The sequence below is a fragment of the Microcaecilia unicolor genome, chromosome 1 (genome assembly GCF_901765095.1).
Source record: "Microcaecilia unicolor chromosome 1, aMicUni1.1, whole genome shotgun sequence".
Lineage (NCBI taxonomy): Eukaryota > Metazoa > Chordata > Amphibia > Gymnophiona > Siphonopidae > Microcaecilia > Microcaecilia unicolor.
Genome location: NC_044031.1, coordinates 216,925,672 through 216,947,831, shown reverse-complemented (window position 1 = coordinate 216,947,831; position 22,160 = coordinate 216,925,672). Strand labels below are relative to the sequence as shown.

Genomic DNA, 22,160 nt, shown 5'->3' with positions numbered 1-22,160 from the left:
TGATGGACCTTTGGTCTGTCCCAGTGTGGCAATACTTATGTACGTATGTTATATGACTTAATTGAAAGTGGAGTCTGGACATGAATTGCATCTTCCTATTCTTTATTTTACAAATCAGAGGAAAATATGCAAATTATAGATCTTTTTAGTCTAATAAAATGACTGAAAGAGTACTAGATTTGTCAGTAGGTAACCAAAACTTGGTTACCTACCGACAAATCTAGTAGCCAAATTGGACTTTTTTTCATCACTGTTGCTCACCTGTTCATTAGATTTTTGTTGCATGTTGTTCAATATGCTTCACAGTATAGCTTGAGTCCTATACTTCTGGTACAACATGAATATTTTTTTATTTTATTTTCTTCAACTGTTTGCTCAGCCCTTGGGACCTAATGCCACAGTCAGTATGTGTAGGTGATTTCAGCTGTTCTTAACCAAGGACCTTGCATGTTCCCTAGACATTTCTGGTGGCATTTACCTGCTAACAGTTTGATATTCATGTCTTATTTTTTTTTTCCATTTTGCTAATCAAATAGCAAGGCTTCCTTGTCATGTGTACCAGGTGAGTACAGTACTTGTTTGTGTCCATGTACCAGCAGGTGGAGATAGAAGAATATGGAATTGTCTGAGCTGCACATGGCACAATTCTGTACTTTTATCTCCAGTAGGTGGTAGACGGTCACTGTGCGGCTCTTGGTTTGGATTTTACTTTTAATTTATGAACTGGCTAATGACTATTTTATCAGAATTTAGGGGGTAGGACCAATGAAGTTCTGTGGAGAAGGGCTTTTGATATTGTACTATAATTGGTCGTTTGTGGGTATACCTAGCAGCATCTGGTCCTCCCTCTCTCGAGGCACTTTATTTCTACTTCCACCTTCTTTACTAAAGATAACAATTGTTGACAGAGAAGAGCAGTGGCTGAAAGGAGAACTGGGTTCTGTCTCTGAGGACATCTGTCAGTAAAAGCTGCATTCGTCCTGGTGTGAATGAATTACTGTGTACTCTGATAATGACAGTTGGACCGTGCAGCTCCTACTATTCCCTGACCTATCTGGAGAACTGGACTTCAGTTAGACAGAGGGGTATCTCACTTGAGGTTTTACAAAAAAAAATAAAAAAAAAGACATAAATCAATTGAATTGGACCTGAACAGGAATGAGTCCTTCTCCCCTCTTCCCGTCCCCTCGCTTGTTCACAGCTGTTTTCTCCTTTTCCACTAGAAGGGATTTTACTAAAATTGGATGGGAAGTTATTTCCTCACCTCAAAACATTAGAAGAGCTTTAAGCACTGCAGTAAGCTTCACTGCAGCGTTTGTTTCAGGCTACAATACCAGTTAGTGGAAAATTGGGAGTTTGGACCTGAGGGATGTTTTCCGGTCTTTTTGGATAGTCCAGAAGGGTGGGCAAGCAGCAGAGCTTATTTCAGTGTGTCTAGGCTGAAGCACCAATATTTCAGCCCAGGCACATCACTTCTGGATGTAGAAGAATAGCTCGGATGAGTCTATGTCCTGTTCCCTCCCCCCAAGTTTCTTTTTCTTCAGCTTCAGGCAAACAGTGGTCAGGTGGGTGCAATCTGTGGAGATTTAGCACCCAGCCAAAAGCAAAGCTGGAGAGGATCCCCAAACTGAACTGTGATCTATGTGGGGTGCCTGGCACTGTTACTTATTTCTTTTCTTTAGTCTCATTTTGGGCTGCTATATACAATGGCTTCAGATCGAGTCACCCTGTATTGGATCCAACATCCCCTGGATGGGGCCATGCTGACCTTCCTGCAGGTAACAGTATGCAGAGGAGAGAGGACTTTAAAATCCCTATGTAGGATTTAACAGCTTCTGGACAGGTTAACTGCTGGTGAGTTTTGCTTGATGAAGGTAAGTGATGCTAGGAGTTCCTCTGCTTGGATTCTTCATATTGCCTGCTCAGGACTAATTTAGGACAGGGCTTTATGTTTTGGCTATGCTTCTCTGGAGCTCCTATCCAAAGGGACAGATATGTCAGTCTCAAACAGGTTGTTAGGTTTCATCCTCTCCAAGAGAAGAAGTCCTGGAATTTTAGAAACCAAATTCAGAGGCAGCTGGAAGTACTAATGGGGAGGGGAGGGGAGGGGGGCCTTCCTCACCTCAGGCCACTCCTCCCATTACTGGCCATTGTTGGTCTAAAATCAGAGGCCAAGAGCGAATCGGTAGGGAACGAGAATTCACTAAGGAAAGGGAATGCAAATGAGCTACTCATTGTAGCTCCATTGCATTCACCATTACCTCGGTAGCCAGTCAGAGAATCGGGACGTCCCATTCGGTTATGCTCCTCTTCCAGGTCTATTCAGCCAGTCAAGCGCGTCTAGCTTGCTGGTGTCAGCTAAACGCACTCTGATTGGCTGAAGAGACCTGGAAGAGGAGCATAATGGAAAGGGACGTCCCGAACTCCGTATCGACTCGCACGTCCCCGATTCCCTTCTCCTCGCACAGCTACAGAAGGTGAGCAGCGCCGGGGAGACAAAACTAAAAAAAAAAAACGGCGAAAAGACAAATAAAAGACGTCCCTCACAAGCGCAGGCAGAGTACGTCCATAAAGGACGCCCCTCAAGTGCGTGCGCTGCTTTTTTTTTTTTTTTTTTCCCTTTTTTACCTTTTTTTGGGGGGCCCTTTTCCTTTCCGATTCCCTCACAGGAGCCATAACGAGAGGTGCAGACCTCCTGTTAGGGTTCCCACGGTAAGGGAATTGGAAAAACGGTAGTGCATCTCATTATAATGAGCTGCAACGGTAGTGCAGTCTGCCCAACAAGATAAAACTCCTAGAATATGATAACGTATGCATACCTGATCTTGAGCTGCCCTTGCCATTTTCAGGGTGTAGACCATAGAAGTCTACCCAGCACTGGCTTAATTTTCAACTACAGGAGTTGCCGTTGAAGCCTGCTCCAGTGCAATCATATCTATCTATCTATGGATGATCACTAAATCAAATCTCACAGTCTTCTGGTAAGCAATGGTAACACAAATAACTAGAACCAAGACTGAAAATGCTGCTCCACTGACACAGCTAACAGCACTGCTAACAATGTCCCTTTATGAGATTGCTTTATTTCTTTTAACTTTTTATAATTTTTTTGTTAGAGAGTGCCCTCAGCAAAAAACCACTTTTTTTTTTTAGGCAATATATTTCTTTGCCAAGTGGTATAGCACTTCTTTCATCGGGCCACTCCCTGTATTTATAAGTGTGCTATACCCAGTCCAAATAGTGCTACAACATAAGCGTTTAAACAAATCAAAACGTGAACTTATCTTTTAACATTCTCAGCAACGTGCATAATGTTGCTCACATAATGTTTTGGGATCTAGTCTCTTCAGGTTTGTTAGTTTCTTTGTATGTTGTTTTCAAGGAATGCTCATTCTTTTGAAGGATGTCTTCCACAATGAAACTCTTTTCTTGGTGTCCCTGAAAGAAGACCCACTCTGCTTTGAGTGGATTTGATTCCTCCCTCCATAAGATGGGTTTGATCTTGCAATGTTTGAGTCATTGTTTCACCTTTTTTACCCTCTATCTTTTCCCATGGTAGTGGAGAGTCAGAAACTGAGGATTAAAGGTCTTTCACCTTGTAGCTCCTCGGACATTTTCTCTCCGTGACATCTTTGTACAGTAGGACAGTTAGGAGCATGGTAGTCCAGTCCTAGGCAGAGAGAGCTTTTTTTTTGTTGTTGTGTATGCGTAATGGACATATTCCACCCAGAGGAATATCTATTGAAACTTCTAAGCAAGGTGAATAATTGATCTGTGATGTAAAACTCACATTTTATAAAAAGCAATTTTTGGGAGGGAGAGGTAAGTGGCAAAGAGGAAATGCAGAGGAAGCAAAAAAGAGAAAATATCTTTAGCAGCTATAAAAGAAAAACATATTGAAAGAGAAAACCGCGGTCTTGGTGATAGCTGATATAAAAGCAAATTAAGAGGAAATCCATAAGGTAACAGCTTTACAAGAAACTCCAAAGCCCCATGTTAGGGGTTCTGAGGGGCCAATGCACAAAAGTCCCTGGTAACATCCGCTTGCTGTTTCCACCTCGGTAAAAATTACTGAGGTGGAATTAGCGAGCGATGCTCAGAAGAAATCACATGCAAATGAGCTGCGTGGACTTTTACCATGCATTTCATAGGGAAGGCTGCCAGGGCATGTGCAGAGCATCCATTCGCAAAGCTGCGCATACCAGAACAACCTTCCGTGTCATTTCATAGCTTTCATACACACATACAAGCTGCGTGTATGAAATCCATGTGTAGCTTTTTTTTTTAACTTGAAAGACACTACAGCAGGGGGGGAGAGAAAGAGAAAAGGCAAAAAAGGATCGATGGAGGTTGTTATTCAGAAGTATATAGCACATAGCGGCTATCCGGCGCTGAATTTCGCGTGATATAACCGGCTATTCACTGATTTTAAACGTCAAACCAGTCAAGTTTGGCAGCCATATTAGGTGTAATAACTTTGGCCTGTCTGATTTTAACCGGCCAGCGCTGAATATGAGCTTGATCGGTTAAAGTCGGACCGGCCAAAGTTAAACTGGATATTCAGTGCTGGTCTTCGGAAATGGACCGGCATTGAAAATCCAGGTTGAGCACGGACCACGGGAGACATCCCGGCTATCTCCCATGGTCTGAAAATTGGGCAGATTGATTACTGTATGTATATTAGTCATATCCTGTGTTTACATACCTGTTACAGGCTCTTTTTGAACAAACCAAATTTTTTTTTTTTTTAAACCCAATAACAAAAGAAATTCCATGGATAATTTCTTGTATCTGTGGCCTTCAGTGTTCTCTAATGTGCTACTTCTGAACCATTGTAAATGAGAGCTGAGCCACCTTTTCTATGATTAATTGTATACAGTATGAATAATTTGCCTTTAACTTTTTTCTGTTTCTACTTTAGATATGAATCAGAGAATTAGACTGTAAAGACGGATTTTCTCATCTACTACCAACCTGCCATGCAAAGGGACCTGGGACTGTTCTTTATATGCACATTGTAGTGCAGCTATTCGTAATAGCTGGTTTTGAGTTTTACCCTTTTTTTCCCCTCCTTGTTTGCCATAATTGTTTGTAGCTTTTGTTAGGAAATAGTTGTATTATTTTAACCCAGAAGTTGAATGGAAAGAATGACAGAAAGGCATGTTATTTTTTTCCATACTTTAAAAGAAAACCCATGCATTTCCTAGCATAATGTTGGATGAGAATTATTAAAAATTCAGTGCTTTTTCCAAAGATACATTTTTATTTTTGCTAATAATAATAATTAGAAAAAAAAAGTGAAAAAAAAATCTTTTGCGTCTGTATAGTGTGAATGGGACTGCAGAAATTGAAATGCATTACAACTGTACATACCTACCGGTAAGGAGCGGATTCAGATTCAAAAATTGATCGGCATTTCTAGACTGTGTCGACATGTTGTTTTTATACATATTTTAAAATAAATTTGAGGAGTTCCGGTTTACAGAGGCACTTCATGTTATTCTAATATATTTTCCCTTCATTATTTTCACCAGTTGAATTAATATTGGATAGGTCTGTAAACAAATTGGAGGTGATACCTTTTCTAGGGGTCCTTTTATAAAGTGGTGGTAAGCCCAACACAGGTTTACCACTCACTAAAAAGGAAGTACTGCCGGGCTACTGGAGTCACCTGGCGGTAGTTCCCACCCTCAGTACACTGTCATATCCGGTGCTACAAAAATATATTTATTTTTGTAACATCAGTGTGTACCCGGCAGTAATCGGGCAGTGCCACACTCTGCCCAGTTACCGACAGGTTAGTGCTGGAGCCCCTGGTGGTAAGGGCTCTCCCCCCCCCCCCCCCCCAAAAAAAAATGGCTGCACAGCATATACTTCACTTGCAGCACTGCCATTTCTTTAAAAAAAACAAAAAAGAAAGACCTACTTTTTACCTGCTGTAGTAAAAGGGGACCTCGGCGTTCGTCAAATACATGTGTCAACGCCAATGCAGGCCCCCTTTTGCCGCAGCCTGGTAGAAGGGGCCCCTAATGAATTAAATTATCACATTTTGTGACCCCTTCGGACTTATTCTACCTTCATGCTCAGTGTAGTGACATATGCTATGGCTTCATCCAGTGAAAAGGTATCACTGCTGCTTGTTTTGCCAGCCCATTGATTTGGGTTGTCACTAAAAATGAGTTCAATCTGTGTTTTCCTTTCCTAACTTCAACAATAAATCTACAGAATAAAGTGAAAAATGTTTAAAACATAATTTTTAAGTACTTTTCCTGCCCCAGCTAAAGAGCACAGACTGTTGTTGCAACTTGGAAGGCCTCACTTGCATTCAGCTTCTGTACATTGATGGAATATAAAATAGACACCCAATATTATAAGCTAGGTAGACCCTCTAGCATTGATTGACTGGAGCCTGAGTCAGAACTGGATTAAAGCATATGCAAACTAGGCACGTGCCTAGAACCCAAAAGTTTAGAGGGGCCCTTTCAGGTGTGCTCAGGACTTGGGAGGCTAGGACTGCAAACTCTGGATTTTGTTCAGTCTTCTACAGATTTATAAAGTAACTGTCTCAAAGTCTGAAGGATGGCTAAAATGTCTGAATACTTTTCACAGTTTAACCCTCAATAGTTCTCCAGTCCTCCCTCTTCCAGTGCAGACACTGTGGTAGGATCCAGCCAGCGGGAAGGCTGCTGTAGTCACAGGAAGAAAAGGGTGAGCTCAGCTCAGCTGTAGACCTTTTGGGGAAGGGAGAGAGGATGTGAACTCTGTTTAGTGCTTTGGAGACAGTCTGTGAAGTCAACAAGTGTCTTGGGGGGGAGTTGTTGAGAAGGGATAGGAATATAAGAGGAATGGGGGGAAGTTGAGCATCTGTTGCAGGCTGAAAAAGAGCTGGCAGAAAATGCAAGAACTTTACATGATGGTGGTCAGAGTAGAGCTGCCAAGGGGACCCAATTTTTTAGTACATGCCCCAGCCCCGCCCACTCTGTCTCCTGGTTTCACCCCTTGACAGACCTCTAACTCATGGTCATTCCAGAAAATACCTTATTTACGTTGATGACAACAGGGATGAATGAGAAAAACTACAGATAACCATTTCTCCTGTTTTTTCTGTCATCTCCTCTCAACTCTTCTTGCAACTCACGCTGGGGTTTACTAAGCTGGTAGCGTGGCTGGCTGTGCGCTAGTGCCAACACAGCCCATTCAGTTTGAATGGGCTGTGACAGCAATGCCACGTGGAAGCCACTAGCACAGCTAGTAAACAGACGGGGTTGGGAGGCGGGGCTGGTGGTTGGGAGGTGGGGATGGTGCTGGGCAGACTTGTGTGGTCTGTGCCGGAGCCGGTGGTTGGGAGGAGGGGCGGGTGGTTGGGAGGCGGGGATAGTGCTGGGCAGACTTATACGGTCTGTGCCCTGAAGAGCACAGGTACAAATCAAAGTAGGGTATACACAAAAAGCAGCAAATATGAGTTATCTTGTTGGGCAGACTGGATGGACCGTGCAGGTCTTTTTCTGCCGTCATCTACTATGTTACTATGTTTTCTTGGCTTGTCTTAGGATGTAGGACAAATATGTCAATATTAAGCCAGGCCCTAGAGCACCAATATAGCCACTACTGGGAAACCAGACCAAGCTGAAGAGTTACATATTCCTACACAGAAGCTACACACAAATTAGAAATAAACGGGTAGATAAAAACAAATCAAAATTCAGAACATCTAAGAAAGCCAGACTCTGGAAGCAGTGCAGAACCACTAAAAGAAAAACAGAAATCTGTTTCCTTCTATGCTACAAAATACAAAAATGGGAAAACACTTTTTCCAAAACTGATGCATTCCAGTTTCTAAAAATGTAATTTTTTTGCTGTCTTGGCAAGTTAATTTTTCTGACCAGGTTGGTTCCAGTTTGTATTTTCCATTTCCTTGTGTGATTCTTCTAAATTCTGTTTTCAGCATCTCCTTTACATTTTTTTTCTCTGACTTGTCATCTTCCCTTCCTTCTCTACATCTAACACTGATCTTCTCTTTCTCTTTTTTCTCCATTTCTCTTTTCTCTTCTTGTCTATTCCTAGTTAACAGTGTAGGCTCATTTTCACTTTCTTTCACCCTCCAGTCCTTAGTCTCCCTCTTTTTGCACCTCTCACCCACTTACCACCTTTCCATCTCCCACTTTTACAACCCTCCTATTGTCTTTTCTCTCTCAGCCTATTCTCCCTTTGTCTTTCACGCATTCCCTAGTTCCCCAGTCTTATCTTCTCCCAAGCCCTCATCTACTTTTCTTTGACTCTCATTCCCTCACCAACCCCAGTTCCTTCCCTCTAACTCAACCCTTCCTGACATCTAGGCTATTTTCTGTCTGTCACCCCCCCCCCCCCCCCTACCCAGCTTCCCGTTCCTCTTCAGTTTTATCTCCATTTTCATATTCTCCCTGCCTTTCCATAGTCCCATCTCTTTACACTGCTTCCTAGGCCCCCTGCCCTTCTGATCCTTTACTGGTGAAGGGGTAGATGGGTGGAGAGATGGTTCTCTCCACCTGTCTATCCCTTCCCCCTTTGATCCTCTTTCCACTCGCTACAGGCTCATCCCTCTCCCCAGCCCCAGAATCGGCTCCCTTCTTCCATCAATAACATCTTTCAGTCAGTCTCCTCCTATATCTAGCATCAGATCCTCTCCCACCCTTTCAATCACTACCAGCCTCCTTGCGGCATTGGGGAGGGGGAAGGAGAGACACATCTCTGTCTCTCTTGTCACTCCTTGTCCATCCTCTCTCTCTCCTTCCCTACATGGTCCAGCATATCTCTCATTCTCTCCCCCCAATCCAGCATCTCCTCTATGTCTCTGTTCACTCCTTGTCCATTCTCCCCCCACCCCCAAACATAGTCTGACATCTTCCCCTGTCTCCTCCTCTTCGTCCTCTTATCAAGTATTTCTTCCTTACACCTCCCGTATATGATCACAACAGGTATTTATTCAGCTCTCAGCATGAGCAGGTACTTGCAGAGGAACTCGCTGCCCTTTTGAAGGCCCATGCGGTTGAACCTGTTCCACCAGGGGAAGAAGGGCAGGAATTTCTATTCCAGGTACTTCCTCATGCAAAAGAAAACGGGGAATGCATCCCATCCTAGACCTAAGAGCCCTGAACAAATTCCTGGTCAAAGAAAAGTTCAGGATGGTTTCCATGGGCATCCTTCTACCCATGATCAGGAAAATGATTGGCTATTCTATCTGGACTTAAAGGATGTATGTACACATATCCCGATACTTCCAGCCCACCCGAAGTATCTATGATTTCAGCTGGGAACACATCACTACCAGTACCGCATATTGCCCTTTGGCCTCGCATCAGTTCCCAAGGTATTTACCAAATGTCTAGTGGTAGTCACAGTGTCACTATGCAGACTAGGAGTCCATCTGTTCCCTTTATCTTGACAATTGACTGGTGAAGAGCATGTTGGAGGATGGTGCTCAGGAGTCCATGCAGAGGACTGTTCAGGTGCTAGAGCTACTAGGGTTCATGTTAAACTGCCCCAAGTCCCATCTTCGGCCTGCCTATCAGTTGGCATTCATTGGAGCCCTGCTTGATATGCAGAAGGTTTGAGCCTTTTTCCCAGGGCCGAGCAGATGCTTTAGTCACATTGGCTTCTCAGGTTCAAGCCTCTCAGCAGGTCACAGCTCGGCAGATGTTGAGGTTGTTGGGCCACATGACATCCACAGTTTATGTGACACCCATGACAAACCTTCACATGAGATCAGCCCAATGGACCCTGCCCTCAGTGGTGCCAAGCCACAGGGGGTCTGGAAGATGTTGTCCAAGTGTCCCTGGAGCTTGTTTGCTCTCTGTTGCGGTGGACCATTCGATCCAATTTGACTCTGGGACTTCCATTCCAAATTCCTCAGCTACAGAAAGTGCTAACTACTGATGCATCTCTCCTGGATTGGGGAACTCGTGTGGATGGGCTTCACAATCAAGGTGCTTGATCCACCTAGGAAACGGATCTCCTGATCTATCTCCTGGAACTTCTGGTGATCTGGAATGCTCTAAAGGCTTTCAGAGAGTGGCTGTCTCACCAAATTGTACTCATTTAAATGGACAGTCAGGTTGCCATGTATTACATCAACAAGCAAGGGGGGCATTGGATTTCGCCCTCTGTGGCAGGAGGCCGTCCAGATGTGGCACTGGACTCACCGGCATGGCACGCATCTTCGAGAACAACAGCCTGGCCGACAGACTGAACAGGGTGGTCTGTCAACATGGGTGTTGCCCAAGAAATCTTCCGAGCGTGGGCACCCCCTCGGTCTCTTTGCCACTCACATGAATCACAAAGACCCTCAGTTCTGTTTCAGGCTTCAAGCCCATAACAGGCTAGCGTCAGATGCCTTCCTCCTTCATTGGGGGACAGGCCTTCTTTATGCATATCCTCCCAGTCCTCTCATGGGGAAGACATTGCTGAAACTCAAGCAAGACCATGATTCTAATCACGCCTTACTGACCTTGGCAGATCTGGTTCCCTTTTTTTCTGGAATTATCCTCCGAATAACCGTGGAGATTGGAGTGTTTTCCCTCCCTCATCATTCAGAACGAGGGGTCTCTTCTGCATCCCATCCTTCAGTCTCTGGCCCTCACAGCCTAGATGTTGAAAGCCTAGAATTTTCTTCCTTAAGTCTTTCAGAGGGGGTCCAGCACTAATCGGGCTCTAACACCGATGTTAGGTTCTGAGCACCGAGGCCCTGGAGAGGTAAAATGTGGGAGAAGGCCATGAATCATGATTTTGGGGAAAGGAAAGAAGAAAAACAGCTCTATGATAAAGGGGCCCTGAAATGTTGATTCCTAGTTCCCAATATAGTATTAATCCTTAAGCTAATGCACACCAATTGTTTTAAAAACTATTATTTTGCAAATTTGTTTTATCATTTGCAGAAAATTAAAACCAAACTACAGCATGCTTAAGTTATAGACGGTTGTTTAAAAAATATTTTAGAAGGAAAAGGTCTACACGAATCCAGTCAATGATTTGATGATACCACCTATGGAATTTATTTAGAAACCCAGATCCCTAAGTCACATCCTCTAAGAGGGGTTGGTACACCTCCTGCATCCTCTGTATTTTCCATCCACTTTTCTGCAGAATAATGCTGTCAGCAACAGAGTGTACTCTCTTATAAAATATTGGCACTTCGGGTTTTACTGAGTTTAAAACTCTACATTTAAAAGATTAATGTAGATATTCATTATAACTTAATACATGTGCAGCACCATTTTAGATTGTAGAAATAGGAACTGAGATGTTCAGTGCGTTTCTATTTTTACCTTTATTTTAGAACTGAATCTTCTGACATACAGCATGTTCTAAAATACAGGGAAATGGCTGTTTATCTGCCTGGTGTGTTTAAAAAAAAGAGCGTCCTATAGAATAAAGATGTTTAGAAAGCTGGCACATAACTGGTTATGTTTCTAAGATCACAAAAATAACTGGACATGTGCCAGCAAATAACAGATTATCTTTGTAACCTTAGAAACTTAAGCGTTCTATTCCCGACATTGATCTGTTAACCTTTCTGGTTTGGTATTTGGGCCAAAAACTATTGAGGGATTAAAGGACCACCCTTCAGTGGAATGCTGTTCAATAGCAGCTAGTCACAATCCTAAGTGTGCTTGGGAGCAGGTGTAATTCCTGATGTTGATTTTTTTTTTTTTAGGGCATTAGTCCCCTTCTGAAATGAGGACTAAGAGGTGAATTCTACAAGCCGCTGAAACTTAGGCGTGGCTTATAGAATAGCACTTATGCTCGGAACTCGCATCTAACTTTAGGCTTGGCCATTTGCACCAGCTGAAACATAGTGCAAATATATGCACCTAAATTGGGCGTGTATCCCCCATATTCTTTAACAACATGCGTAAATGCTAGGAATGCCCCCATTCTGCTCATGACCCTCCTATTTCCATGCCCCCTTTTTTTCACTTTTGCATAAGATTTAGACATATAAATTCTAATTAAATCTAATTAGTGCCAATAATTGTTAAAAAGCCAATTATTGGCACTAATTAGCTTGTTATTCAATTAAATTGCATATGCAAATTGGGCGCACACTCAATTTTTAGCAGCTTTTATAGAATTAGGGGGTAAGTGTTTGTGAACTTGCCACGCCGTTGCCATTTGCACACACTTGGGCCTAATATAGGCATATCCCAGGCTTTGTAAAATAGGGATGTAAACATTTAAGTGCTGGTTTATGCACGTATTAAAGTCAAGTAGATCTTGTAAAATGAGGGCCATAATTAATAGGTTTTAAAATTTTTCTTGTTCTCCATACCAGACCAGTTCATACAGAGGAAAAAAGTTCAGAGCTAATTTCATTCCCCTTACAATGATCTGGTGCTGCATTCAGGTCTGAACTATTTCCCTGTCTCCAACAGATAAAGGTCCCAAAAAGCAACAAGGCAAATGATCTGCAAAATCCAATATGGAAAAAGAAGCCAGCAGATCAATATAACATCAGTAAGATTTTATTGAAGATACCGTATGTAGTTTAATAAAATCTTTCTGATGTTATATTGATCTTCTGGCTTATTTTTCCAACAGATAAAGTACACTTTTGCCTGGTGCACCAGTTAGTAGTGGACTGCCCCCAAGAAGGCTATGGGCCCAGGTTCTTGAGGGTAAATAAGAGTCTGAGGATGTTGTAGTGTAAACATGTAAAGCAAACCTCAATTTTTTTTTTTACTCAACCCTACAATATTGTCCAGTGTTCCAGAGCTCAAGTGATACTTGGTGTCCATCTTGTGAGAGAGCCTGCAGATTTGATATTATTTATCTTTTTCAGTTTAATAATTTTTATTGTATATTGCTATTATTACTCCCACTCTCCCCTCCCTACTATTAACAGACTTTTCTTTTATAATTTTACTAGCCGTTGAGCCCGTGTGAACGGGCTAGTTTTGGAATGGGGGGGTTCGAGCCCCCCCCCCCCGAGGTCGCCGCTGCTCCGCCCCCCCCCCCCCCGGCCCGAGCACTGTCTGTTATTGAACTTACATCGCACCACGCAGACGCAGCAGGCACATCAGCAAAGCTGCCATCAGGACGGGCTTCCTTCTCTGCCTGTGTCCCGCCCTCGTGTGATGTAACGCGGCGAGGGCGGGACACAGGCAGAGAAGGAAGCCCGTCCTGACGGCAGCTTTGCTGATGTGCCTGCTGCGTCTGCGTGGTGCGATGTAAGTTCAATAAGAAAGACAGTGCTCGGGCTGGGTGGAGGGGCGGCGACTCCGGGTGGGGGGAGCGATAGCAGTGACCTCGGGGGGGAGGGCGGAGCAGTTGCGAGTACGTCTTCGGCATGTGCAGTAGAGACTTCCCGCTCTGTCCCGACCCCCTCATCACGTATTGCTGCAGGGGCGGGGCAGAGAGGGAAGTCTCTACTGCGCATTTGCGAGTGAGTACGACACTCGCCTTTTATATGTTTGATTATTGTGTGCACTGCTTTTCTGGTCTTAACTAAAAACGGTTAATCAAGTTGAATAAACAAAAACAATCGTGTTGGGACTAATTTACCCTACCTCTTAAGAACCAACTTAGGTGGGGGCTTGAGTTCCCACACTAAGGATCCAATGCAGAAAGCCACTGACTGCACAGCTCCTAATGTGAGGTTCCTGCAAAAAGGTTACTGCATAATACAGTAATCATTGAGCATGCAAATTTATGTTGCATTAATATTGTAACCCACAGCTTATTGTGAAATGTTACCTTTCCAGTCAGCATGTGGGTGCAGGTTGGCTCACGCACTGACAGGAAGGGTGACATTTACAACAACAACAAAAAAAAAAGTCACGAGTCTGCATTGGGCCATGACCCCTAAGGTAACCAACCTGACACCCCCCCCCCCCCAAACAAGCCTTGGTAGACTAATGGCCTGTGACCCTACACCCGCCCCACCACACCCTGATGCTGCCATTAAAAAAAGTATCCCTGGTGGTCTAGTGCAGTGGTTTTCAACCCAGTCCTCAGAGACCATCTGGTCAGTCCGGTTTTCAGTATATCCACAATAAATGTGCATGAGATAGATTTGCATGCACTGTCTTCTTGGTATGTAAATCTCTCTCATTCATTATAGATATCCTGAAAACCCAATTGGCCAGGTGGTCCCTGAGGTCTGGGTTGAAAACTACTGGTCTAGTGTACCCCTCCTCTCTCCTCCCCGAATGTCCCTTGCCAAACTCGCCCCATGCACATCAAATCTGGCCAGAGAGAAGTGATGCCTACCTCTCCTGCCTCCAGCGCCTGACCTCTAGCACTACATTGTGATGCACTGCTAGGGGTCTGTCTAACAAATAAAGCATTGTAATGATAGTAGACAATAAGGCGTACTTTCAAAGCACATAGACTTACAAAGTTCCATAGGTTACTGAGGCGTATTTTCAAAGCACTTGGAACTTTGTAAGTCTCAGTGCTTTGAAAATGAGCACGTGTCAAACAAAAGACATTTCCTCATCTAGCTCATAAACTGAAATAGCAGATAAGTTGGCTACTTATCTTAAATGTAAAGTGGATATTTTAAGATAGATCAAACATAATGACATTTTGATCAAACGGGCATGACCCTAGGGATGATCCAATAGATCTTATCCCTGTGGATAGATCTAACCCAACATGATCATTTCTATTCTGTTTAACCCAGAATGGCTCAAGGCAGATCACAATGATAAAGAAATAAGATAAGATAACATTTTATTTTTATAGCCCGCAATACCTCACAGTTTGATGCAGGTTACAAAAGGAAGAAACAGAACAACTCAGGAAAACAATATTGTACAAATTAACACAAAATGTACCAGTAACAATCACTTCTTACTAAAATTCTGAAACAAGTGGGTGAAGTTAAGTAGTTATTACATTTACAAAATCATGCTATCAATTGGGCATTCCTTATCATCAGCTCCAGACCATGCCCTACAAGTGGGTATATGTCCTCCTACCAGCAGATGGGGAGATTGAGATAAACTGTGAAGTGGATACACTTGGTTATGTAGTGTGGAGCCCTGTATCCCTCAATATTTCTATTGACAAAGCAACTGAAAAGAACAACGGTACAACAGAGCAAAAGATCCCCCTAAATAGCCCCATGGGGAACCAAAATAACCAAGAACCAAGCAGGAACTACCTGAACGTCCTGCAGCACAAAAATGCACTGCCAAGTTAGTTTGGTTGGTTTATCTTCTGTTTTTTTTCTTGAGCTGAGCCGCCCACAGGGTCCCCTAGAAGCCAGCTGGCTTCCACCTCCTGCTATTCTTCCAGTGGTAAAATCCTGCAGCATGACGCACCACAAAACAGTGAAGACAAAGTAGAGAGGGAACAGGCATGGTCTGCAGCAACTAAAGGAAAGTAAATTAGCAGTTAAGACCTAATTTCTCCATCCTCAGCATCAGCTCCAAACCATGCCCTATGAGTGGGTAGTACTAGAGCAGTATGCACCGAGGGAGGGACACAGCCAACCTTTGGTTTAGAACCACCACCCCAAAGGCAGCCTTTCCCCAAGCTTGGACATCCAAACGATACTACTTGATGAAAGAATTCAGGGCTGACCAGGTAGCCACCCTGCAATTGTCTGTGACTGGAATCAATGCGTGCTCCGCCCATGAGGTCACCTGCACCCATGTAGAATGCAAGTGTAGACCCAAAGGAGCACTCCTGCCTCCAAGGAAATAGGAGAGATTGCCTCCAAGAGCCACCTGGGGATCATCGCCTTCGAGGCAGCCTCCCCCCTGCAGTGACCCGCAAAAAGTACTAAAAGATGATTGGAGAGTCTAAACTCCATCATCTTGCACAAATAACAGCAAAGAGCCTGATAAGTATCTAGCCAATAGAGATCATCACCTGCCTTCCATCATGACAACACCGGAAGAGAGATGGTCTGGTTAACATGGAACGGCAAGACCACCTTCAGCAAGAAGGATGGAACCAGACGCAGAACGTGCTCCTCAAGAAACAGGAGAAAAGGTTCCAGGCACGACAGGGCCTGAAGCTCCGAGACTCTCTGCACTGGTGTAATGGCAACCAAAAAGGCCACCTTGAAGGAAAGATCCTTTGGGGTTTTCATCTGCAAAGGCTCAAAGGGAGGGTGCAGTAATGCAGCCAGCACCAAATCCAGGTCCCAAAGTGGAATGATAGATCTCACTTAAGGGCAAAACGACAAACTCCTTACAAAAATGGGTGACATCAGGATGGCCCGAGAGGGAATGGCCATGGACTGGCCCCCAAAAAACCATGAGGGCCGCCAACTGGACCTTCAATGATGAGAGGGTTAACCCTTTCTGCAAAGCATCCTGGAGTAACTGCAAGATCTCAGCAATGGAGGATTGCCAAGGTACCACCCCATGGTCCGAACACTAGTCCTCAAAATGGGCCAGACCTTGACATACAGTGGTGGAAATAAGTATTTGATCCCTTGCTGATTTTGTAAGTTTGCCCACTGACAAAGACATGAGCAGCCCATAATTGAAGGGTAGGTTATTGGTAACAGTGAGAGATAGCACATCACAAATTAAATCCGGAAAATCACATTGTGGAAAGTATATGAATTTATTTGCATTCTGCAGAGGGAAATAAGTATTTGATCCCCCACCAACCAGTAAGAGATCTGGCCCCTACAGACCAGGTAGATGCTCCAAATCAACTCGTTACCTGCATGACAGACAGCTGTCGGCAATGGTCACCTGTATGAAAGACACCTGTCCACAGACTCAGTGAATCAGTCAGACTCTAACCTCTACAAAATGGCCAAGAGCAAGGAGCTGTCTAAGGATGTCAGGGACAAGATCATACACCTGCACAAGGCTGGAATGGGCTACAAAACCATCAGTAAGACGCTGGGCGAGAAGGAGACAACTGTTGGTGCCATAGTAAGAAAATGGAAGAAGTACAAAATGACTGTCAATCGACAAAGATCTGGGGCTCCACGCAAAATCTCACCTCGTGGGGTATCCTTGATCATGAGGAAGGTTAGAAATCAGCCTACAACTACAAGGGGGGAACTTGTCAATGATCTCAAGGCAGCTGGGACCACTGTCACCACGAAAACCATTGGTAACACATTACGACATAACGGATTGCAATCCTGCAGTGCCCGCAAGGTCCCCCTGCTCCGGAAGGCACATGTGACGGCCCGTCTGAAGTTTGCCAGTGAACACCTGGATGATGCCGAGAGTGATTGGGAGAAGGTGCTGTGGTCAGATGAGACAAAAATTGAGCTCTTTGGCATGAACTCAACTCGCCGTGTTTGGAGGAAGAGAAATGCTGCCTATGACCCAAAGAACACCGTCCCCACTGTCAAGCATGGAGGTGGAAATGTTATGTTTTGGGGGTGTTTCTCTGCTAAGGGCACAGGACTACTTCACCGCATCAATGGGAGAATGGATGGGGCCATGTACCGTACAATTCTGAGTGACAACCTCCTTCCCTCCGCCAGGGCCTTAAAAATGGGTCGTGGCTGGGTCTTCCAGCACGACAATGACCCAAAACATACAGCCAAGGCAACAAAGGAGTGGCTCAGGAAGAAGCACATTAGGGTCATGGAGTGGCCTAGCCAGTCACCAGACCTTAATCCCATTGAAAACTTATGGAGGGAGCTGAAGCTGCGAGTTGCCAAGCGACAGCCCAGAACTCTTAATGATTTAGAGATGATCTGCAAAGAGGAGTGGACCAAAATTCCTCCTGACATGTGTGCAAACCTCATCATCAACTACAGAAGACGTCTGACTGCTGTGCTTGCCAACAAGGGTTTTGCCACCAAGTATTAGGTCTTGTTTGCCAGAGGGATTAAATACTTATTTCCCTCTGCAGAATGCAAATAAATTCATATACTTTCCACAATGTGATTTTCCGGATTTAATTTGTGATGTGCTATCTCTCACTGTTACCAATAACCTACCCTTCAATTATGGGCTGCTCATGTCTTTGTCAGTGGGCAAACTTACAAAATCAGCAAGGGATCAAATACTTATTTCCACCACTGTAGGCCAGCAAAGTTGACCACTTCTTCTCACTCAGCAATGTAGAAATGACAGCTGTCGAATAACTTCACTTCAGCAACCATGCCAATTCAAGAGCCACGCTGTAAGCAAGAATCAAGCTGCGTCAGGCATGGCCACTGAGCCTTGAAACAGCAGCGGAGTTGCGAGAGACAGCCAAAGGGGCAGGTCAACCAGTAAGCACATCAGATCCTTGTACCACAAACAGCGAGGCCAGTCTGTGGCAACGAGCACCACTGGCCCCCCATGAACCTTTATGCACTGAAGAACCCAACCCACAAGGGGCCATGGGGGAGATACATACAGCAGGCCATTCTGCAGCCATGGCTGGACAAAGGTTTCAAGGCCTTCCAACATTGTCTGCTTCTGCTGACTGAAGAAATGCGCCACCTTGGCATTCTGAGCCGTGGTCTTAAGATACATGTTTGGGGTCCCCCACCAGATTGAGAAGGGTTTTAGGATGTCCACCTGCACATTCAACATGCCATCTATATGCTGAGCCAAGAACTGAAGGAGTTTATTTATTTATTTATTTATTGCATTTGTATCCCACATTATCCCATCTCTTTGCAGGCTCAATGTGGCTTATAATACATCATGGATAATGGAAATGAGAAGAGAATAGATTTTAGGTGTTACAGAAGGATTTTGGTTTGCATGGTAATGGAATACATGATAGTAATATAACAAAGGCATTATTAACGTTATTTCACATGTTTTGATCTTCGTGGTATATCTTGTCGAAGAGATGGGTCTTTAGTAGTTTACGGAAGTTGGTCAGTTCATAAGTCGCTTTTAGGTTGCATGGCAGTGCGTTCCAGAATTGTGTGCTCATATAGGAAAAGGTTGATGCGTGCATTAATTTGTATTTTAGACCCTTACAGTTGGGGAAATGAAGATTGAGGAATGTGAGCGATGATTTTTTAGCATTCCTAGGTGGTAAATCTATCAGGTCTGACATGTAGGCTGGGGCTTCTCCATGGATGATTTTATGTACTAGGGTACATACTTTGAACGTGATTCGTTCTTTGAGTGGGAGCCAGTGTAGCTTCTCTCGTAGGGGTTTTGCACTTTCATATTTTGATTTTCCAAATATGAGTCTGGCTGCCGTGTTCTGGGCTGTTTGGAGTTTTTTGAGTATTTGCTCTCTGCATCCTGCGTATAGTGAGTTGCAGTAGTCCAGATGGCTGAGTACTAATGATTGTACCAGATTCCGGAAGACGGTCCTAGGGAAGAATGGTCTTACTCTTTTTAATTTCCACATTGAGTGGAACATCTTTTTGGTTGTGTTTCTCGCATGATTCTCAAGTGTTAGGTGCCGATCAATGGTAACTCCAAGAATTTTCAGGGTTTCCGAAATTGGTAGATTTAGTTTTGGTGTGTTGATGGTGGTAAATTTGCTCGTGTTGTATTGAGAGGTGAGTATTAGGCATTGGGTTTTCTGCGTTGAGTTTTAGCTGAAAGGCATCTGCCCAGGAGTGCATGATATGAAGACTTTGGTTGATGCCATTGGAAATTTCTTTTAGGTCTTGTTTAAATGGGATGTAGATCGTTACATCATCAGCGTAAATGTATGGGTTGAGGTTTTGGTTTGATAGTAGTTTAGCCAAGGGTGTCATCATTAGGTTGACTATAGTCGGTGAGACGGGAGATTCCTGTGGAACTCCACATTCAGGTGTCCATGTGGCTGATGTGATCGAATTTGATGTCACTTGATATGAGTGTGTGGTTAGGAATCCTTTAAACCAATTAAGAACGTTGCCTCTGATACCGAAGTATTCAAGGATGTATAATAGGATTCCATGATCAACCATGTCGAAGGCGCTTGACATGTCGAATTGTAGAAGTAATATATTCTTACCGGATGCAATCGTTTGTTTGAATTTAGTCATGAGCGTAACTAGTACTGTTTCAGTACTGTGATTAGAACGAAATCCTGACTGGGAGTCGTGTAGTATTGAGAACTTGTTTAGATAGTCTGTGAGTTGTTTGGTTACCATCCCTTCTGTTATTTTGGTTATTAAGGGAATGGATGCTACTGGTCTATAGTTGGTTAATTCACTCGCATTTTTCTTTGCATCTTTGGGTATGGGGGTAAGTAGAATGTTTCCTTTCTCCTTTGGGAAGAGTCCATTTTGTAGCATAAAGTTCACGTGTTTCGTTAGATCTGTTATGAAGTGTTGGGGGGTCGATTTCATAAGGTTATTTGGGCATATATCTAGTTTGCAATGGGATTTGGCGAATCTTTTAAGCGTTTGGGAGATGAGATCTTCCGATAGTATCTCAAATTCAGTCCAAATCCTATCTGCTGGGTATACTCCAGGGTCTGGGTCTAGACAGTCTAGAAGTGCAGTGTATTCGATGGTGCTGACAGGAATTTTAAATCGTAATTGTACTATTTTCTCTTTGAAGTACTTCGCGAGGTTTTCAGCTCCTGGTGTGTCTTTGCTGTTGTTTGTGACTGGTGTGGTGTCTAGTAGTTTATTCACGAGTTGTAAGAGTTTGTGTGTGTCCTTGTAATTTGGTCCAATTTCAGTTTTGTAGTATAGTCTTTTGGTTTGTCTTATGGTGTATTTATATTTTCTTCGGAGTTGTTTCCAAGCATTAAGTGTGGGATCGTCTTTCTTTTTTTTCCATGCACGTTCTAATTTCCTAACTTGTGTTTTGAGTTTTTTCAATTCTTCGTTGAACCACGGTATTGACTTCTTTCTGTGCGAGGTTCTAGTTTGAGTTGGGGCGATGTTGTCTAATATTGTTCTGCATCTATCATCCCAATCTAGGAGGAATTTGGTTGTGTCTGCCTTTGTTGTCCATTCATTGTAGTAGATCTGTTGCCAGAATATTACCGGGTCTATTTTTCCTCTCGTGGTGTAGGTTTTTCGTTCTTGTTTTTTTATTGTGGTTTTCGTTCGCCACTGGAGGGAGATGTGTGCTTTGAGCTTCCACCCAGGAAAACAACTTGGTCGCCTCAAGTGCTGTCTCTGCTCCTAGTGCCCTCCTGACAATTCACGTACGCCACAACTGTGGCATTGTCCAAGAGAACCTGGACCACTTTGTTCTCCAGAAGGGGCTGAAAGGCCACTAGAGCTAAACACATGGCCCTGGTCTCCAGATGGTTGATAGATCACAGAGCCTCCTCTGGCGACCAATGGCCCTGGGCCAACTGGCCAAGACAGTGAGCTCCCCAGCCCAGGAGACTGGCATCTGTAATCATCAGTACCCAGGCTGTGGGCTCGAGCAGCATCCAGTCCGCCAGATGAGCCAGGTCCGTCCACCAGCTCAGACTGCCCCGCACTGCCCTGGACAAGAGGAGAAAACTGAGACAGGAAGGACCGCTGCAGAGGACGCATGCGAGTTCCTTGCCCGTGTCACTACCTCGATTGTCACCACCATGGAGCCAAGGACCTGAAGAATACTCCATGCGGACGGGGGAGGGGGGCGACGACCCAGCAAGGCCTGTACTTGGGCTTGCAGCTTCAGCATCTGGGACTAAGGCAGGAATACCTTGCCCATCGCTGTATCAAAATGTACACCCAGATACTCCAGGGATTGGGAGGGCTGAGGTCAACTGTTTGCCATGTTCACCACCCAGCTGAGATGCTGCAACAGGGCCACCACCCAATCTGTGACCCGCCAACTCTCCTTGTGAGTCTTGGCCCTGATCAACCAATCGTCCAGGCAGGAGTGCACCAGCACCCCCTCCTTTTGGAGATGGGATGCAGCCACCAGCTCCATCACCTTGGTGAAAGTCTTGGGTGCAGTGGCCAAACTGAATGGAAGTGCCTGGAACTGGTAATGCCAGCCCAAGATTGCAAAGTGTAAGAACTTGTGATGGTCTGGATGGATGGGAAAGTGGAGGTAACCTTCGGAGAGGTCCAGTGCTATGAGAAACTCATCCTTGCGCACAGCCACAATCACAGACCACAGAGTCTCCATGTGGAACAAGGAACCTTTGAAATCCAAAATGGGCCAATACGAGCCCTACTTCTTGGGAACCACAAAATAGATGGAATACCTTCCAGAACCAATCTGGCACGGTGGCACTGGCTCTATGGCCTGCAGCGCCAAAAGATGGCTCAATGTCTGGTGAACAGCTGCTGCCTTTTCCAGTGAGCCACACGGAGACAGTAGAAACTGCTCCTGCAGAGGACA

At 44.3% G+C, this 22,160-nt stretch overlaps 1 protein-coding gene across 1 annotated transcript in view; it reads left to right on the top strand.

Annotated features, from left to right (window-relative positions):
• The window catches only part of LZTFL1 (leucine zipper transcription factor like 1), a 66,826-nt gene extending 61,175 nt beyond the window's left edge, over positions 1 to 5,651 (top strand). The window contains exon 10 of the mRNA XM_030204336.1: positions 4,922 to 5,651. Within this exon, the coding sequence (XP_030060196.1) occupies positions 4,922 to 4,940 (19 nt within the window). The 3' untranslated portion in view covers positions 4,941 to 5,651. The remainder of the gene's footprint in view (positions 1 to 4,921) is intronic.
• Positions 5,652 to 22,160: the final 16,509 nt, after the last annotated feature.